Source organism: Toxotes jaculatrix, chromosome 14, assembly GCF_017976425.1.
Source record: "Toxotes jaculatrix isolate fToxJac2 chromosome 14, fToxJac2.pri, whole genome shotgun sequence".
Lineage (NCBI taxonomy): Eukaryota > Metazoa > Chordata > Actinopteri > Toxotidae > Toxotes > Toxotes jaculatrix.
In genome coordinates this window covers 25,165,001-25,181,510 of record NC_054407.1, presented here as the reverse complement: position 1 = coordinate 25,181,510, position 16,510 = coordinate 25,165,001, and the positions used below count along the sequence as shown (strand labels likewise).

The 16,510-nt window shown below is 50.6% G+C and overlaps 1 protein-coding gene across 10 annotated transcripts in view; it reads left to right on the top strand.

Annotated features, from left to right (window-relative positions):
- The window catches only part of rasal2 (RAS protein activator like 2), a 52,638-nt gene that overhangs the window by 30,556 nt on the left and 5,572 nt on the right, over nucleotides 1-16,510 (top strand). For 5 of the 10 annotated variants that reach the window (XM_041055682.1, XM_041055677.1, XM_041055675.1 and 2 more), the window contains 11 exons: nucleotides 1,961-2,067; nucleotides 4,121-4,233; nucleotides 9,758-9,911; nucleotides 10,190-10,288; nucleotides 10,515-11,084; nucleotides 11,600-11,744; nucleotides 12,692-12,836; nucleotides 13,973-14,212; nucleotides 14,385-14,586; nucleotides 15,743-15,942; nucleotides 16,084-16,510. The exon at nucleotides 16,084-16,510 is cut by the window's right edge and continues 543 nt beyond it. In XM_041055682.1, the coding sequence (XP_040911616.1) occupies nucleotides 1,961-2,067; nucleotides 4,121-4,233; nucleotides 9,758-9,911; nucleotides 10,190-10,288; nucleotides 10,515-11,084; nucleotides 11,600-11,744; nucleotides 12,692-12,836; nucleotides 13,973-14,212; nucleotides 14,385-14,586; nucleotides 15,743-15,942; nucleotides 16,084-16,510 (2,402 nt within the window). The remainder of the gene's footprint in view (nucleotides 1-1,960; nucleotides 2,068-4,120; nucleotides 4,234-9,757; nucleotides 9,912-10,189; nucleotides 10,289-10,514; nucleotides 11,085-11,599; nucleotides 11,745-12,691; nucleotides 12,837-13,972; nucleotides 14,213-14,384; nucleotides 14,587-15,742; nucleotides 15,943-16,083) is intronic. The other 5 variants (XM_041055684.1, XM_041055680.1, XM_041055679.1 and 2 more) reach the window with 3 other exon arrangements.

Sequence of the window (16,510 nt, the reverse complement as noted above, 5' to 3'; positions counted from 1 at the left end):
CTGCGATCGAGGTATCGTCTCCTCTCTCTCTCTCTCTCTCTCTCTCTTTCTCTCTCTCTCTCTCCCTCCCTCCCTCCCTCCCTCCCTCCCTCTCTCTCTCTCTCTGTGTTCTGTCCATGTCATGTGACCAACCTGTCATACCTGGCTTCCTGCGGCATGTTGCCTCAACTCTGTCTCAGAGAGAAGAGAGGAGCAATGGTGGTCATCATTGCTCCTCTGCTTCCATGACCGGGGGTGGGGGTGGGGGTGGGTGTGGGGGCGGGGTGTGCATGAAAGTTTGTCCCCGGCTTCCTCGCAGCGCTGCCTGCATGCAGCGTGCATCGTCCTGCAGCTGGAACTTGATCCAGCACTTTGCAGAACGCTGATAAAGGCTGACTGCTGCTGCATGCTGCGCCGGCTGTTACACTGAGCTCAGTGTTTTCCTGTTGCACAAAGCAGCACGTTTGTGTGTGTCTTCATCCCATCTGATGTCCCACACTCTGAGTCAGCGTGGATGCTGGTTCAGTGTCCATCTGAAAACCGTTGACTCTGTAGACTGGGTGGTAATACTGGTACCAGTGTGTGGAGCAGCCTGAACTGGTTTGAAATGAACTGAACCTTCAGTATGATTCGGGACACACCGGCAGCTGTGTGTTCGTGTCTGTGTCCATGTTTGTCTTCATGCTCCCAAAAACATGTTTATGTGTAAAAGTAAAACTTATTTTATGTGAATGTGAAAAAACCTTTTTTTAAAGAAACGTCTTGGTTCAGCTCAGATAGCAGCTACATGTGAACACACAGTGAACACGGACAGACATGGGCAACGTGACCACTTACACTCTGAGCTCATGGAAGTGTAGCTTTGGAGATGTTGGCAAATCATTAAAAATTGGATCGTAATGATCGCTGCTCCTGGGGTCAGGCTCAGTCCACATCAGCTCTGACCGCCTGCACAGGCTCGGCTGTCCGCGGACACTGGTGTCTGGTTCGGTCCCGTTCATGGTTTTACAGCCGTCTCTTTTTGAAGTGATTACAGCTGCAGCTAAGGATCAGGTTCGCTGACCTCAGTATTACCTGAGTTTATATCTGACAGTCTGCGTGTGAGGCGTTCAGGGGACGTGCCGTCAGCATCAGTACTAAAGACAGAAGAAGAAAGACATGTGCTGACAGGACGTAGAGACTGTCCTGCAGTGGACAGTAGACCTGTGAAGACGAGTTGTTGGACAGAAAATTAATCAGCAGTTATTCTGATAATCAGTTTATTATTTATCAGTTTGTTTTTTCACCTGTTCTAAGTTCTTCACCAGGAAGTTCTCCGTTTCTCTGATTCATGTCCTGGTAACGTGAAACAAGACATTTGATGGTTGATCACTTAATTGAAAATAATCTTTGGATTAATTGGTAATAAATTAATTGTGAGCTGCTGCCCCAGTGGACAGTGATAAAGGGGCACTTCAGCAGGGCCGAGCGATGCCGATGTGGGGTTTGAACCTGTCTGTCTGTGACACACTTCTCTGTAACCTCCCAGACAGACAGACAGACAGCAGCTCAGAAACACTGCTGCTGACGGTTTGATGTGAGGGAGGAGCCACGGTCAGGTGATGATAACCACCTGTGGCTCAGAGGAACCTGCTGCAGCAACAGGCTGAGCTAACTCAAGTCAGACTTGGAGTTTAAGTTCATGATATCTTGAGCTGGTTTTCTGGGAAATGTTTTCGGAGCAGCATTAAAAACACTGCAGAGACTGTGAGACGAACTGTGTCCCCTGACAAACTGTCCTTTTCTCACTCTGTGTGAAGTCCAACGTCCAGATGTCCTCCACCCCCTCCGCCATGTCTGACCGTCATCACTGCGTCCTCCATCCGTCCGGTTCAGTCTGAAGCGCACAGGCTGATGATGATGATGATGATTGGGGGGTAATACTGAGGAGGAAGAGGCTGTTTTGGTTTAACACCCTCACCCTGTGTCTCTCTCTCTACAGAGGTGTCTTCAGAGCGATCCCCGAGGAGGAGGAGTATCTCTGGCCTGGGGAGTTCAGAGAAGACCGTCACCGTCGACAACCCGAACTCGTCGCCCTTTAAAGTCCCGGTGAGTAACAGAGAGACGCCGTCAGGTCCTAAAGGACAGACACACTCTGCTCAGCACAGTCACGTCCTGTGGTGACACTGCTCAACATGTCTGAGGAGAGTAATCGTTTCCTTCAGGCTGTGCACTGCGTTGTGTTCGTGGTGTTTCAGAGAATTTAGAAAATACACAGGGTGCTTACAGACACAGAGGAGCAGTGTCCAGGTGGCGTCTGTAGTTTCTGAACTTCCTGTTAGCAGTGGATGGTACAGTACATGTTACAGACAGACACGCTGCCTGTGCATTTACACTGAATTAGATCTGAGCCCAATTAAAGCAACACTCCATCTGTATAAACTGTCATGTGACTGTCTTCATCTGATTATCAGAGTAGGCGCACCAGACTCATAATGCACATAACTCGATTAACACGTGATTGGATTATCAGCTCAGAGCACCTGAGTGATCACTGCAGGTAATCAGAGCACCGCGGCGTTTCAGCGCTTCAGCTGGAGACAGGCCGGTGAAGCCCGCCTCGGATCTGCTGTCAGGAGTCCAGCTGTGTTATGATGGATGTCCGACAACGTTCAGAGGTCATCAGCACCGACATGCTAACACCATCTGCACCAGAGTGAAGAGCTGCAGGAGATCTCTGAGAGGCTGTGACAGAGGAACATCAGGAGAAATGAGACGGTGGTTAGCTGGAAACGCTTCAGCTGTCATCATCAAACAGTCAGAAAGAAGCAGGAGTCAGGCAGGATGAAGGTCACAGAGGGAGGAGGAGGAGGAGGATGAAGGTCACAGAGGGAGGAGGAGGAGGTCACAGAGGGAGGAGGAGGAGGAGGATGAAGGTCACAGAGGGAGGAGGAGGAGGATGAAGGTCACAGAGGGAGGAGGAGGAGGTCACAGAGGGAGGAGGAGGAGGAGGTCACAGAGGGAGGAGGAGGAGGATGGTAGTGTAGTAAAAGTTTTATCTTCTCAGATGCCTCTCAGGTCGTACTCAGGTCACTTCTCCTGTGTGGTTCTTCACACAGTGGACACAAGCAGAGTGCATGCTGGGAGTTCAGCGTGATCATTCCGTACGCCGATCCCTGGGGACCAATAACCACGATCGATAGCTGCGTTGGAGACGTGTCTGCCGATGCTGCCGGCCTGTGGAGACATTCTGGACATGTTTGAAGTGTTGCTCCCTCTGCAGAGTCAGAATCTCTGGATCTTTATCCTGATGCATTAATGGGAGCCGACGAGCCTGATGGGAGTTTGTGGGGGAGGACAGGAGGGTGAGGAGGGGCGAGGCAGAGATGTGTTTGAGGATATTAATATCTCAGGAAATGAGGCCGCTCACTTCCTCTGCTCTGCACAGGGCTGTTGTTGTCACAGAGGATCTGATAGGTGAGGAGGAGCAGCAGGGTTTGATCAGAACCAGCTGAGTCATGTGACCACAAGCTGCTGGTGACGAGCCGTGCACAGACTGTGGTGCGTTGGGTCGTATTGGTCCATCAGAATCAGATCCGATGGAGCACCGGGACGGTGGGGTACTGATCTGATATCGCTGAAAGATGGATGGATTGATGGACGGGTTGATGGTTGAAACGATTAGTGGATTCATTTGTTAGTTCATTTAAAGAACTAACTGATAAACTGGCTCCTATTGATGATGATAAAGTCTAATTTTAAAACTTTCTCTTTTCTCAGTTTTCTATCATTTACAACTTTCTGACGTTTGATTGAATAAATAATGAATCCACTAATCAAACGAATGATTGTGAGATGAATCAATAATGAAAGCAGGTGTTGGCTGCAGCCTCAGCTACACTGTGCAGCCTGGTGATGGACATGACGTTGTCTTTATGTGGACAGTATACTGTGTTTGGTGGATGATTGTGCTGACAGGCAGCTGAGATGTTCCACATTCACAGTCTTAGATTCGGACTGATCTCTGTCCAGGAGATGACATGTTACAACCGTCCTCATGAATTCACCGAAATATGACGAAAGCAGTTATGTGTCACCTCACTCTGTAAATCTCTGGTCCTCGTCTCTGCTTGTCTCACAGATGACACACTTTTTGTTTCAGGGGTTTTTCAGTAAACGTCTCAAAGGCTCCATCAAGAGGACGAAGAGTCAGACCAAACTGGACAGGAACACCAGCTTCAGACTGCCCTCGCTGCGGCCCGCTGAACCTGACAGGTAACTGTCCGTCCGCACCAGGAATGGTGGATGGAGTCTGATTGGGGCGAGGGGACTCGGTTTGTCCCGGCTGTGCAGTGTGAGACGCTGTAGAGTGTGTTCATGTTGTGTATCTGTGCAGTGACACTGAGCAGCAGTGACAGCTCTGTGATGTTAAAGCTTCATTTCCTGTTCTGCTTCTGCTTCCGTCTGTTTCTGGTTGCTCTTTGTCTCCGTCTCTCTGTTTCTGTCTGTCTCTCTCTGTCTGCCCGCCCCTCTGTCTCTCGGGTATTAGTTTGGATTTAAAGGACAGCAGAGACACAGGGAGAAGGGTTATGTAGTCCTTTCCCAGCTCTTCGTCCTCTGTTTTCAGGAGGTTGTGGGTTTCTCCTCCTCTTCCTCGTGCTCTTCCTCCCTCCATTAGCCCACCCAGTCCTTCCCAGCACTGACTGGAGGTGGTTTTACTGGAAGGCCGGCTCTCCTCTCCGGCTGCAGTACACTCTGCTGCTTCACTCTGAAGACACGTTTGTGTTTTCCTGAGTTTGTAAAATCTTAATGTTTGCCCCCAGCACACATCTGTCCAAGAGAACGTCCTGGAAGGCCTGGAACTGTCCCTGGAAAGGTTTTGAATCAGTGGTGGACGTTTTCATTTCATTAAGGAAAAGCAGTAAAAGCACGATGTGGAAATACAGTAAGGAGGAAGTCCTGCTCTGACTGTTTTCGTATTGAAATACGAGGAAAATGCAGCAGATGTTCGTGTTTGAAGCATAAAATGTTCAGTGATTATCAGAAGTTTAATCTTTATCACCTGGATCATAAATGTTTGATGTTTGTTTGTTCAGTGAGTAAACAAAGTGTGAGTGCAGCTTCCAGTAGATACTCACAAACTCAGGTAAAGCACAGGTTTGTGTGTCTGTGCTCAGCCAAAGATCCTGTGCGAGGGACGAAGCTCCACTCTGTAACACCACTGTCCACCAGGCTGGACTGACCGAGACAGAGTGAGACGTCGTCTCTTTAGACGATCAGCTTCAGGACTCACACGCTCCTGTCCAACTTTTATTTGTTTCAGATCAATAATTTAATCTTCTGAACGTGGTAGTTGTTAATGAGTGTCAGGTTTAGTATCTGCAGCTGTGTGAAATCAGACTCAGTCAGTCAGGCTCAGTATCGCAGATACCCACTGTATCTGGACAGTATGTGACTAATGTGAGCAGGTTGACCCTGAAACATCTGTGTGTGTGTGTGTGTGTGTGTGTGTGTGTGTGTGTGTGTGTGTGTGTGTGTGTGTGTGTGTGTGTGGAGTATATTGATGCAGTGAGAGGAGTATGTGCAGCTTTATAGTCGACAGAATGTCAGCCAGCTGGACAGGAGGATAATGCTTTACACACACACACACACACACACACACACACACACACACACACACACAGCCTCTCTCAGTCAGCTCTGAGCTCTAACTCCTGATGGACGGTTCGTCTTCTCTCCTCCGGAGAGCTCGAAAAGCTCAGCTCTCCAAAACTCTAAGGTTCAGGTAGGACTGTGTGTGTGTGTGTGTGTGTGTGTGTGTGTGTGTGTGTGTGTGTGTGTGTGTGTGTGTGTGTGTGTGTGTGTGTGACTGATCTCTGCTGTCATATCGTCCTTCGTTAACCTCAGTGTAGTGTCTCTGCTGTGACGCAGTCAGTGCAGTTTAATTCCCGTCTTCAGACTCGTGGCGTCGTCGTGGTGATGGAGGAGCTCTGACACTGTCCGATGGTCAAAGGGGACGTAGACCCGGTGACGCGGGTGATATGTCCGCCTCCAGTCCTCTGCTGAAGCTGCTGCAGGGACGCGCTGAGGTCCAGCACTGGTTCTGGTGATGAGGTCTGGCCCGGTTTTGGATGAGGATGAGTTCAGGTCTCTGTGCAGGACAGTCTGTTAGTGTTTAGGCCGAGGTCACACTCTCAGATAAAGTGTGTGTGTGTGTGTGTGTGTGTGTGTGTGTGTGTGTGTGTGTGTGTGTGTGTGTGTGTGTGTGTGTGTGTGCGTGTGTGTGTGTGGTCAGAGCTCAGTAAGTGCTTCCTCCTCCTCTTCCTCTGACAGCAGACTGGATCAGGTTTCCATCCTAATGCAGGAGACCAGCCCTTCCTGAAACACTGTCTGTGTGTGTGTGTGTGTGTGTGTGTAGCCAGGTTGTGTGTTTTCAGTGTTGTTCCTGTCCTTCCTCACAGTCTCTCACTCTGAAAACTGAACATTGACAGTTTAATGATGTGAAGCAGCAGCTCTCAGACGTGACACATGAACACATGAACACATGAACAGACGGGTCTGAGCGACGTCTCGTCACTGGATCAGAGAGAGGTCCCAGCTCCAGGCCGGGACTCCAAAAAGGGGGTCCATCGATCTAAGCCACTGATGTGGAAGTAGATCTGAACAGTTCAACCCGTCTCTGATAACATGTCTTTGTCTTCACAGGCCTGAAGACACGATTTATAATGTTTAACAAGAAGAAAGTAAAGATCTGAGTAAAGTATCTCCCTTAGATTTATCAGGAGTGTTCTGAGTACGGTGGCCCGTAAGGACAAAGCATACAAGACTGAAAGCACAAACGTTAAGGCAAACATACAAAAAGGGAAAGACGTGCACCAGAGACTGCAGCAGCAGAAGTCCTCCGGGACAGGACAGGGCACAGAGGCAGCGCTGATGTATGAGTGTCCAGTAAGACGCGTCTTTGCTTTGTGTTCAGCCTCAGGTTGGGGTTCACCCTGTGAATGAATGAATGAATGACCTGCTCTTCTGCAGTAACTGGTGGTGAAACGTGATCCGATCTTCATCTGAGATAATTATCAGTGTTTGGTAGCGCTGTGCCGCGTGTGTGTGCTTTGTCCTCAGGGGGCCACCGTACCCGAGCCCACAGGTGGCAGCAGAGAAGCCCTAAAGTCTTCAATAAACTCTGATTGTCTTAAATATGAATATGTGAGGTTTAAATCCACCGTTGGATCTGATTGGTTGATGTGTTTACAGCTGTCAGTGAAACAGCATCAGTGTTGATCTCAGCTCAGTAATCCAGGGTTACGTAACTCCTGTGACAGAGCAGGGGATTACACACACACACACACACACACACACACACACACACACACACAGACACATACACACATACACACACACACACTCACACACACACATACACACACACACACTCACACACACTCACACACACACACACACACTGTAAATTAAAGAGTGATCTCCTGAAAAGCTTCAGCTCATCATTCATTCATCGTGTTTGTAACAGTCATGTGATCAGTCTCCAGCCGCAGAGAAGTATTCAGACTAACAGCACTAACACACCGTACTCCCAGTACAGTTAAACACTGTGGTACAGAAAGTAAAGTGCTCGTCATGCAGAGCCAACAGTTCATCTCATTATCAGTTCATCTCATCAGTTAATCAGTTGATCAGTTAATCAGTTGATCAGTTAATCAGTTGATCAGTTTGGTCTCAGAATCATTCGATTATTCTGTCCGTTTCCATAGCGACCCAGAATATCCTGGTTTATAACGTGACATCAAACAGAGAAGGGTAGAAAAACACACACACACTCATTCAGAGTTCATTCATTCATTCATTTTCTGTTGATTCATTACTCAGCTGATCGCTTCGTGTTGTGTGAGGTCGTGGTATAAACTGCAGCTGTCAGATAAATGTGGTGCAGCAGGAAGCATCAGGTGTAAAATGTGAAAGCTCAGAGTCTGAAGCCGTTCAGCACCTGTGTTCAGCACCTGTGTTCAGCACGCTGTGTTCAGCACCTGTGTTCAGCACCTGTGTTCAGCACCTGTGTTCAGCACGCTGTGTTCAGCACCTGTGTTCAGCACGCTGTGTTCAGCACCTGTGTTCAGCACCTGTGTTCAGCACCTGTGTTCAGCACGCTGTGTTCAGCACCTGTGTTCAGCACCTGTGTTCAGCACCTGTGTTCAGCACGCTGTGTTCAGCACCTGTGTTCAGCACCTGTGTTCAGCACCTGTGTTCAGCACGCTGTGTTCAGCACCTGTGTTCAGCACGCTGTGTTCAGCACCTGTGTTCAGCACCTGTGTTCAGCACGCTGTGTTCAGCACCTGTGTTCAGCACGCTGTGTTCAGCACCTGTGTTCAGCACCTGTGTTCAGCACGCTGTGTTCAGCACCTGTGTTCAGCACCTGTGTTCAGCACGCTGTGTTCAGCACCTGTGTTCAGCACGCTGTGTTCAGCACCTGTGTTCAGCACCTGTGTTCAGCACCTGTGTTCAGCACGCTGTGTTCAGCACGCTGTGTTCAGCACCTGTGTTCAGCACCTGTGTTCAGCACGCTGTGTTCAGCACCTGTGTTCAGCACGCTGTGTTCAGCACCTGTGTTCAGCACCTGTGTTCAGCACCTGTGTTCAGCACGCTGTGTTCAGCACCTGTGTTCAGCACCTGTGTTCAGCACCTGTGTTCAGCACGCTGTGTTCAGCACCTGTGTTCAGCACCTGTGTTCAGCACCTGTGTTCAGCACGCTGTGTTCAGCACCTGTGTTCAGCACGCTGTGTTCAGCACCTGTGTTCAGCACCTGTGTTCAGCACGCTGTGTTCAGCACCTGTGTTCAGCACCTGTGTTCAGCACCTGTGTTCAGCACGCTGTGTTCAGCACGCTGTGTTCAGCACCTGTGTTCAGCACCTGTGTTCAGCACCTGTGTTCAGCACCTGTGTTCAGCACCTGTGTTCAGCACAGTGGATGTTCACCCTCACATCCTCACAGCCGTTTGCTGACACAGCAAAATGTTTTGGTTTTTCATCAAAGTATTGGCTGAGTCATTTTCTTTCAGTTGATCAGCTGATTAATCGCCCGCTCTGCTTCGTGGGTTGTGTTTTGGTGTGGTTTAAGTAAACGGACAGACAGAAGCAGGAAGCAGTCACAGTTTCTTCTTCTCCTGCTGATAAAGCTGCAGCTGTTCATTAACTGTCAGGTGACCTCCGCTCATACCCTCTGACAGTCTGTCTCCTGAGGCTGGTCTGTAGTTAAACACCTGCCTTGCTCTTTGCTGCGTCACCTGCTGCTGCCTAGCGCCTGCTCTCCCCGCAGAGGTTGTTACCATGGAAATGCTCCCGCAGGCCCGATGCGATTGGCCATCCCGGGATCTTGTTTACCGCCTGCCGGACTAAAGGAAAGCTTGAAAAAGGCGACGCTCTGCTCGGCGGGCGTTCTCAGTGACCGGAGCTCGTGCTGACAGCTGGAGGGTCGAGGTGGGAGGACGGTGGGAGCAGGGGGGGAGTCGAGGAGGCGGAGGGATGCTCTGGGGAACTCCCCTCGCCTGGCTCTGTGGTTGTTTTTCGTAGGTATTGCTGCTCTCCTGCTTCACTGTTGGCAGCAGGTGGCTGACAGGTGACTGACAGAGCTCGAACACTCGGGGAGTTTGTCGTGTCAGAAAACTCCGGCTGTGCTCAGCGGCGCCATCTGGCTGCTTAGTTTCCTGCCTGATCCTCAGAACTTGATCAACAGCTCTGATTAACATGCACTTGCCTTTCACTCATGTACGTGTTCTTTTTCCTGCCAGATCTCGCGGGCTTCCCAACCTGAAGGAGTCGACCTCCCATGAGTCTTTGCTGAGCCCGGGCAGCGCGGTGGAGGCTCTGGACCTGAGCATGGAGGAGGACGTGTTCATCAAACCTCTGCACAGCAGCATCCTGGGACAGGAGTTCTGCTTCGAGGTGACAAACATGAGCTGAAAGCAGACGGTAGCTTCAGGTGTTTCACTCTGCGGCCCCTCATTAGCTACCTGTGGATTCACTCACCTGTTCACTGACACACTCATGTTCACGCTCATGTTCTGGGTTTAGTCTGAGCAGACTCACTTCCACGGATCTTTATGTTGGCGTGAGTCGGTTTGAAACAGGTCACACAGTGAAAAAGGCCGTTCTGTTTCATACTCTGGTCACGTGTGTTCACAGACTCAGCTGAAGCACTGTCTCTCTCTCTCACCTGTCAGGTGACGTACTCAGGCGGCAGCAAGTGTTTCAGCTGTACTTCGGCCTCAGAGCGAGACAAGTGGATGGAAAACCTGAGGAGGACGATTCAGCCCAACAAGGTGAGACAGAGTGTCCTTCCTGTTTGTGCCTGAGTCTGACAAAGCAGTTTACACAGCATTTCTGATTTTTTCTTTATGTTTTCATCATCATGGTAGACTCAGGCATTTTATCATAATTTGTTTTTACTAACTTGTAAATGTTAAAGACATGAATGTGTTTGAAAACTGGAAATAACCTGAACACTTCAACAAACCCCAAACGCTTTTTAAATATATTGATTGACAGTGTTTGTGCTCCCAGGACAACTGTCGCCGGGCGGAGAACCTGCTGCGGCTGTGGATCATCGAAGCCAAAGACCTGCCGCCCAAGAAGAAATATTTCTGCGAGCTGTGTCTGGACGACGTGCTGTACGCCCGGACCACCAGCAAGACCCGCCACGACAGCCTGTTCTGGGGCGAGTACTTCGACTTCTCCAGCCTGCCGCCCGTGCACAGCGTCACCGTGCACATCTACCGAGACATGGACAAGAAGAAGAAGAAAGACAAGAACAACTACGTGGGCCTGGTCAACATCCCGGTGTCGGGCGTGACGGGCCGGCAGTTCGTGGAGAAGTGGTACCCGGTCAGCACGCCCACCACCAGCAAGGCCAAAGGAGGGGGGCCGTCGATCCGCATCAAGTCCCGCTTCCAGACCATCTCCATCCTGCCCATGGAGCAGTACAAGGAATTCGCAGAGTTCGTCACCAACAACTACACCATGCTGTGCTCGGTGCTGGAGCCCGTCATCAGCGTCAAGAACAAGGAGGAGATGGCCTGTGCTCTGGTCCACATCCTGCAGAGCACCGGCAGGGCAAAGGTCAGGAGAGCTGAGAGGAGGAGCCAGAGACAGTTAGCTTAGCTTAGCTTAGCTTAGTTTATGAATAATTTTGATCTTAGTGATAAAAATTGCTTAATTCAATATTTAAAATTAGAAATGGTGGCCATAAGTGTGTAGACACCTGAGGGTTTATTCACAACTCATGCTGAAGCATAAAGCAGCTCCTGAGTTTGGAGAAACACCAAAACTTATCAGTGCACACTTTAAGACTTTGGTCCAAGAGTCATTCACAGCAGAGACGATGGTTTACACAGCTCTGCTGCTCAGACTGAGGACATTTTAACATGTCAGCCACCCATCACACCTGAACATCATCAGGTGCACACGAATTAATCTCCATGGCCAGTGTCCCATCAGTCAGTGCGCTTTTCTTTGATTGGTTGGAAATAACTGTCACAGTATCACATGCAGATGATGCCGAAGACAGACAGTCCACTGGACAAGTCAGGACCGACACGTGCTCATCATGTCCTCGTCTTCCTCTCCTTGTTCAGGACTTTCTGACAGACCTGGTGATGTCGGAGGTGGATCGATGTGCCGACCACGACGTCCTGATCTTCAGGGAGAACACGTTGGCCACCAAGGCCATCGAAGAGTATCTGAAGCTGGTGGGACAGAAATACCTGCACGATGCGCTCGGTGAGTCTCAGAGCAGCTCGTACACACCTGGACACCTGTTCCTCAGGTCAACATGTGACCTGTCCTCATTACGTCACTGACTTTTATCACAGAAACAGAAACACAGATGTTGGTTTCTGATGATCGAAGCAGGAGAGTTTCACTTCATCAACACTGAGAAACGTGTACCAGACTTTTACCTCGACCTTCTGTCGCCACAGTGCAGGGAAATATGGAGGCAGGTGTAACAGCCTGATCCTGAATTAGATTAAAGGTTTCTATCATGTTTATGCTGCTGGATTCTAAAATTAGAGCTCACGACATCTTCACTCTGCTGCATCATCTTCTTCATCCTCCTCAAAATAACTGCTCAGCTTACAGGTACTCAGACATTACAAAGGAAAGACTTAAAATAGTTCAGACGCTGCACTGAACAGAGCCCTGGAGACCTGCCGTCAGTACGAGGGTCCTCAAATCATCACGTCAGCTGTGAGGAGATAAAGACTTTCACAGTCAGACGTCAAACACACATTTCACTCTCATTTATGTATTTATAGGTTCATATCTAAAAACAGATAATAAGATCTAACAGAGTGACCTCTGGTGGCGCGTCAGGGAACATGTGTCGTCTGCAGCTTTTATTTTGACAGGAAGTTATTTTTGTACCTGTTCAGGTGTTGTGGTATTTTCAGGTGATGTTAAATGTTCGCCACACTCTCAGAGATTCGTGTCAGTGTTTCTGCTGCGTCATCAGCTTCGTTTCAGTCACAGAAACTCGTTAAAGCTTCACGATGCGTGAAACTGAAAAACCCCTGTTTCTCTGCTGACAGTGAAAGCACCACTCAAAACTCTTAGACCCGACGTGTGCGATCACACAGGTGTGTGTAACTTAACATGAAGAGAGAAAGTGCACGAATCACCTCAGGGAAATAACCTGTGTGTCCATCTGTCCATCTGTCCGTCCTCAGGTGAGTTCATCAAAGCTCTGTACGAGTCGGATGAGAACTGTGAGGTGGATCCCAGCCGATGCTCCAGCGGCGACCTGGCCGAACATCAGAGTAACCTGAAGATGTGCTGCGAGCTGGCTTTCTGCAAGATCATCAACTCCTACTGGTACGACTGCTCCAGAATCAGCCCGCACCCACACCTGTAGTCCGACTACACGCTAGGGTTGGGAGGTAGTAAGGTATACCCACGCGTAACTTCTAAAATAAATATGACACCAAGCTGCGCTCTGTGAACATGAATATAAAGAACGTATTCTCAGATCAAACATCTGGACTGGCTCATACCAGTTTAATAACGCGCGTGCTGCCAGCTGGAAATAAAACCCGTCCGTTCGCTATGTGCGTTTTCAAACAGTCTATATGTAATAAAACTATAAGAACAGACTGAAAACGATCCTTTGACATGTTTCAGGCTTTTTAATGCATCTTTGCTGCAGTGAATTGTCCACAGGCTGCAGCAGCTGAATGAAAATCAAAGTGTGCAGAGTCTCTGCGCAGCTGGCAGTGCGCATCATCCCGTAGGCGCTGTTTGGATGCGGCTCCGCAGAGAGACACCTCTCTGTGCTGGCGCACTGGACACGGGATCACAGGAGCTCTCTGGACCAGTTTACCCAGTCTGGGTAGATTTGGCTGAAATCTCTAATGAGGAATCCGCTGATGAGAAGTTCAATCCTCCGTAATCACGGAGAAGCGCCGGCGTCTGGTTGCGCGCTGGTGGCGTCTGTGAGCGGCTGTAGCTGCAGCTACAGGTAAAATGTGGAGGTTTGAAAGTATGAAAATCTGGATTCATACCGTCCAACTACCTGGTACTGTTACATTAACACGAGTTAGTGTGAGTCCATGTTGTGTCCCTGACGGTCTGTGTGGGGCAGCAGAGGCTCGGTCCCGTATCTGTTCACACGTTTCATTTGATTTGCTCGGTTTATATGTTCAGCTCGTGCAGCTGTGACCGCGCTCTGCCCCCTGCTGTCAGACAGAGGCCACAGCAGAACACCTGAGAATCACCTGATACCTGACACCTGTTTGACCTGTGAGCTGGAACCAAGGCTTCGTGTTTCATTTCATCTTTTATTTCAGTTTCCTGAGGCCTGACTCAGAGACAGATGTCCGCTGTCTTCACTGTGACCTGAAGCACGTTACTGTGTTTTCAGATGTATAAAAAGACAGTGTGTGTGTGTGTGTCCTCCGAGGCAGCAGACACCTGATCTTCCCTCCTCTCTCTGCTGCTTCCTGTCTCCTCAGTGTGTTTCCTCGGGAGCTGAAGGAAGTGTTCGCGGCGTGGAAGCAGCAGTGCGTCGCCCGCGGACACCAGCAGGACATCAGCAAGCGCCTGATCAGTGCCTCGCTGTTCCTGCGCTTCCTCTGCCCCGCCATCATGTCGCCGTCGCTCTTCTACCTGATGCAGGAATATCCTGACGACCGGACGTCCCGAACACTCACGCTCATCGCCAAAGTCATCCAGAACCTCGCCAACTTCACCAAGTGAGTACCCACAAACCGCTTTGCGGCCTTCTTCAGGGGCGAGCGGTCCTGTTTCAGACAGGAAGTGTTCGAGTTAGAGATGAGCTCATAGCGAAGGGTTCATCACGGTCAGCTTCAGTCCGCCTCACGTGGAAAGAATCTGAGTGTGGAGACGTCTGTGTGTCCTCTGCAGGTTTGGAAACAAAGAGGAATACATGGCCTTTATGAACGACTTCCTGGAGCACGAGTGGGCGGGGATGATGCGTTTCCTGTCTGAGATCTCCAACCCGGAGACTCTGTCCAACACGCCGGGCTTCGAGGGTTACATTGACCTCGGCCGCGAGCTGTCCGTCCTACACGCTCTGCTGTGGGAGGTCGTCTCTCAGCTCGACAAGGTACCAGCATCAGACACTGTGTGTGTGTGTGTGTGAGAGTGTGGGTGAGTGAGTGTGTGTGTGTGTGTGTGTGTGTGTGTGTGAGTGTGTGTGTGTGTGTGTGTGTGTGTGTGTGTGTGTGTGTGTGAGTGTGTGTGTGTGTGTGTGAGTGTGTGTGAGAGTGTGTGTGAGAGTGTGTGTGTGTGAGAGTGTGGGTGAGTGAGTGTGTGTGTGTGTGTGTGTGTGTGTGTGTGAGTGTGTGTGTGTGTGTGTGTGTGTGTGAGTGTGTGTGTGTGTGTGTGTGTGTGTGTGAGTGTGTGTGAGAGTGTGTGTGAGAGTGTGTGTGAGAGTGTGTGTGTGTGAGTGTGTGTGTGTGTGTGAGAGTGTGGGTGAGTGAGTGTGTGTGTGTGTGTGTGTGTGTGTGAGTGTGTGTGAGTGTGAGTGTGTGTGAGAGTGTGGGTGAGTGAGTGTGTGTGTGTGTGAGTGTGTGTGTGAGTGTGGGTGAGTGAGTGTGTGTGTGTGTGAGTGTGTGTGAGTGTGAGTGTGTGTGAGAGTGTGGGTGTGTGAGTGTGTGTGTGAGTGTGTGTGTGTGTGTGTGATCGGTCAGACCTGGTTTCCTGCTGATCTCACCTGTTGAATCAGTCTGTTTTCCAGAGAAATGCTGATGTGTTTGATTATTGATCAGTGATCAGTGAATGGTTGGTGTGTGTGTGATGTGACATGTAACATGAATGAACATCAGGAGCAGAGGTCACTTGAGTTCATTTAACCATTTAACCCCATCAACACGTCACAGCATGGCCTGAACTCTCCCAGCCGACCCCCCTCACCCTCCACCCTCCCCCCCGGCTGTGCTGTGTCTCACCTGTCTCACCTGTCGGAGCTCGGTCTCAGCATGGCTCTGCTGTGTTTGATTGTGGTTCTGTTCAGTAGAAGCATGTTGTTCTAGTTGGTTTGATTTTTGTTTCCATTAAGTTTCCCTCATGTTTTTTCCTCCTCTCCTCCCCCTCCTTCCCCCTTTTCCTCCCCCCTCTGTTCACTTCCTGTATGGCCGACTCTCTCTGTTGCCACCATGTTGGTTTCGTTCTCCCACCTCCACTGCGTCCTGGTGCTTCCATTCAAACCACACACGCACACACACACACACACACACACACACACACGACGACGACCCCAGGGTGAAAATTCCTTCCTGCAGGCCACCGTAGCAAAGCTGGGCCCTCTGCCAAGGATTCTGGGAGACATTTCCCGCTGCCTGGCAGCTCCGACGCCAGTCCAGCAGCAGCTGCGACGTTTCCAGGACCACAGCTCCGCCCACAACATCAGTGGCAGCCTGTCGTCAGGGTTACAGCGAATCTTCGAGGACCCCGCCGACAGGTAATCAGTCAGCTGACAGGTCAGAGTTCGAGGTTCCTGACCTTTCTGCCAGGGGTCAGAACACGGTGACTGTGATGATTGACAGGCAGTTATACCTGTTCAGACTGAGGGTTTGACTCCTGTGTGTGTCACTTCCTGCAGCCGCAGTGAGGTTCGCAGCCTGCAGTCTCTGGGCGGAGATCGCGTGGATGGTTATGTTCGAGGTCAGCGCCCCCTGCTGGCTCAGCAGCACCCCTCCATCCACAGCAGCTTCTCCGATCAGGAGGAGCGAGACAACCTGCTGCCCAACGGTCGCAGCATCTCTCTGGTCGACCTGCAGGACGCTCAGAGCCTGCAGGGCCCCGCGGGGCCGCCGCCGCACCATGAGGCCCCGCCCCGCCTCAGCAGGGTGGGCTCCCAGGCCTCCATCGGACACGGCCCGCCTCCGCTTAACTACCCCCACTCCAAACCCCTGACTCCCCAGCCGGCACCGCACCACATCAAAGCCCCGCCCAGAGACGGTCAGCCGCAGAGTGCTCCACAGGTGAGGCGGCCGCTGCACCCCTCCCTCAGCCAGCAGCGCAGCCTG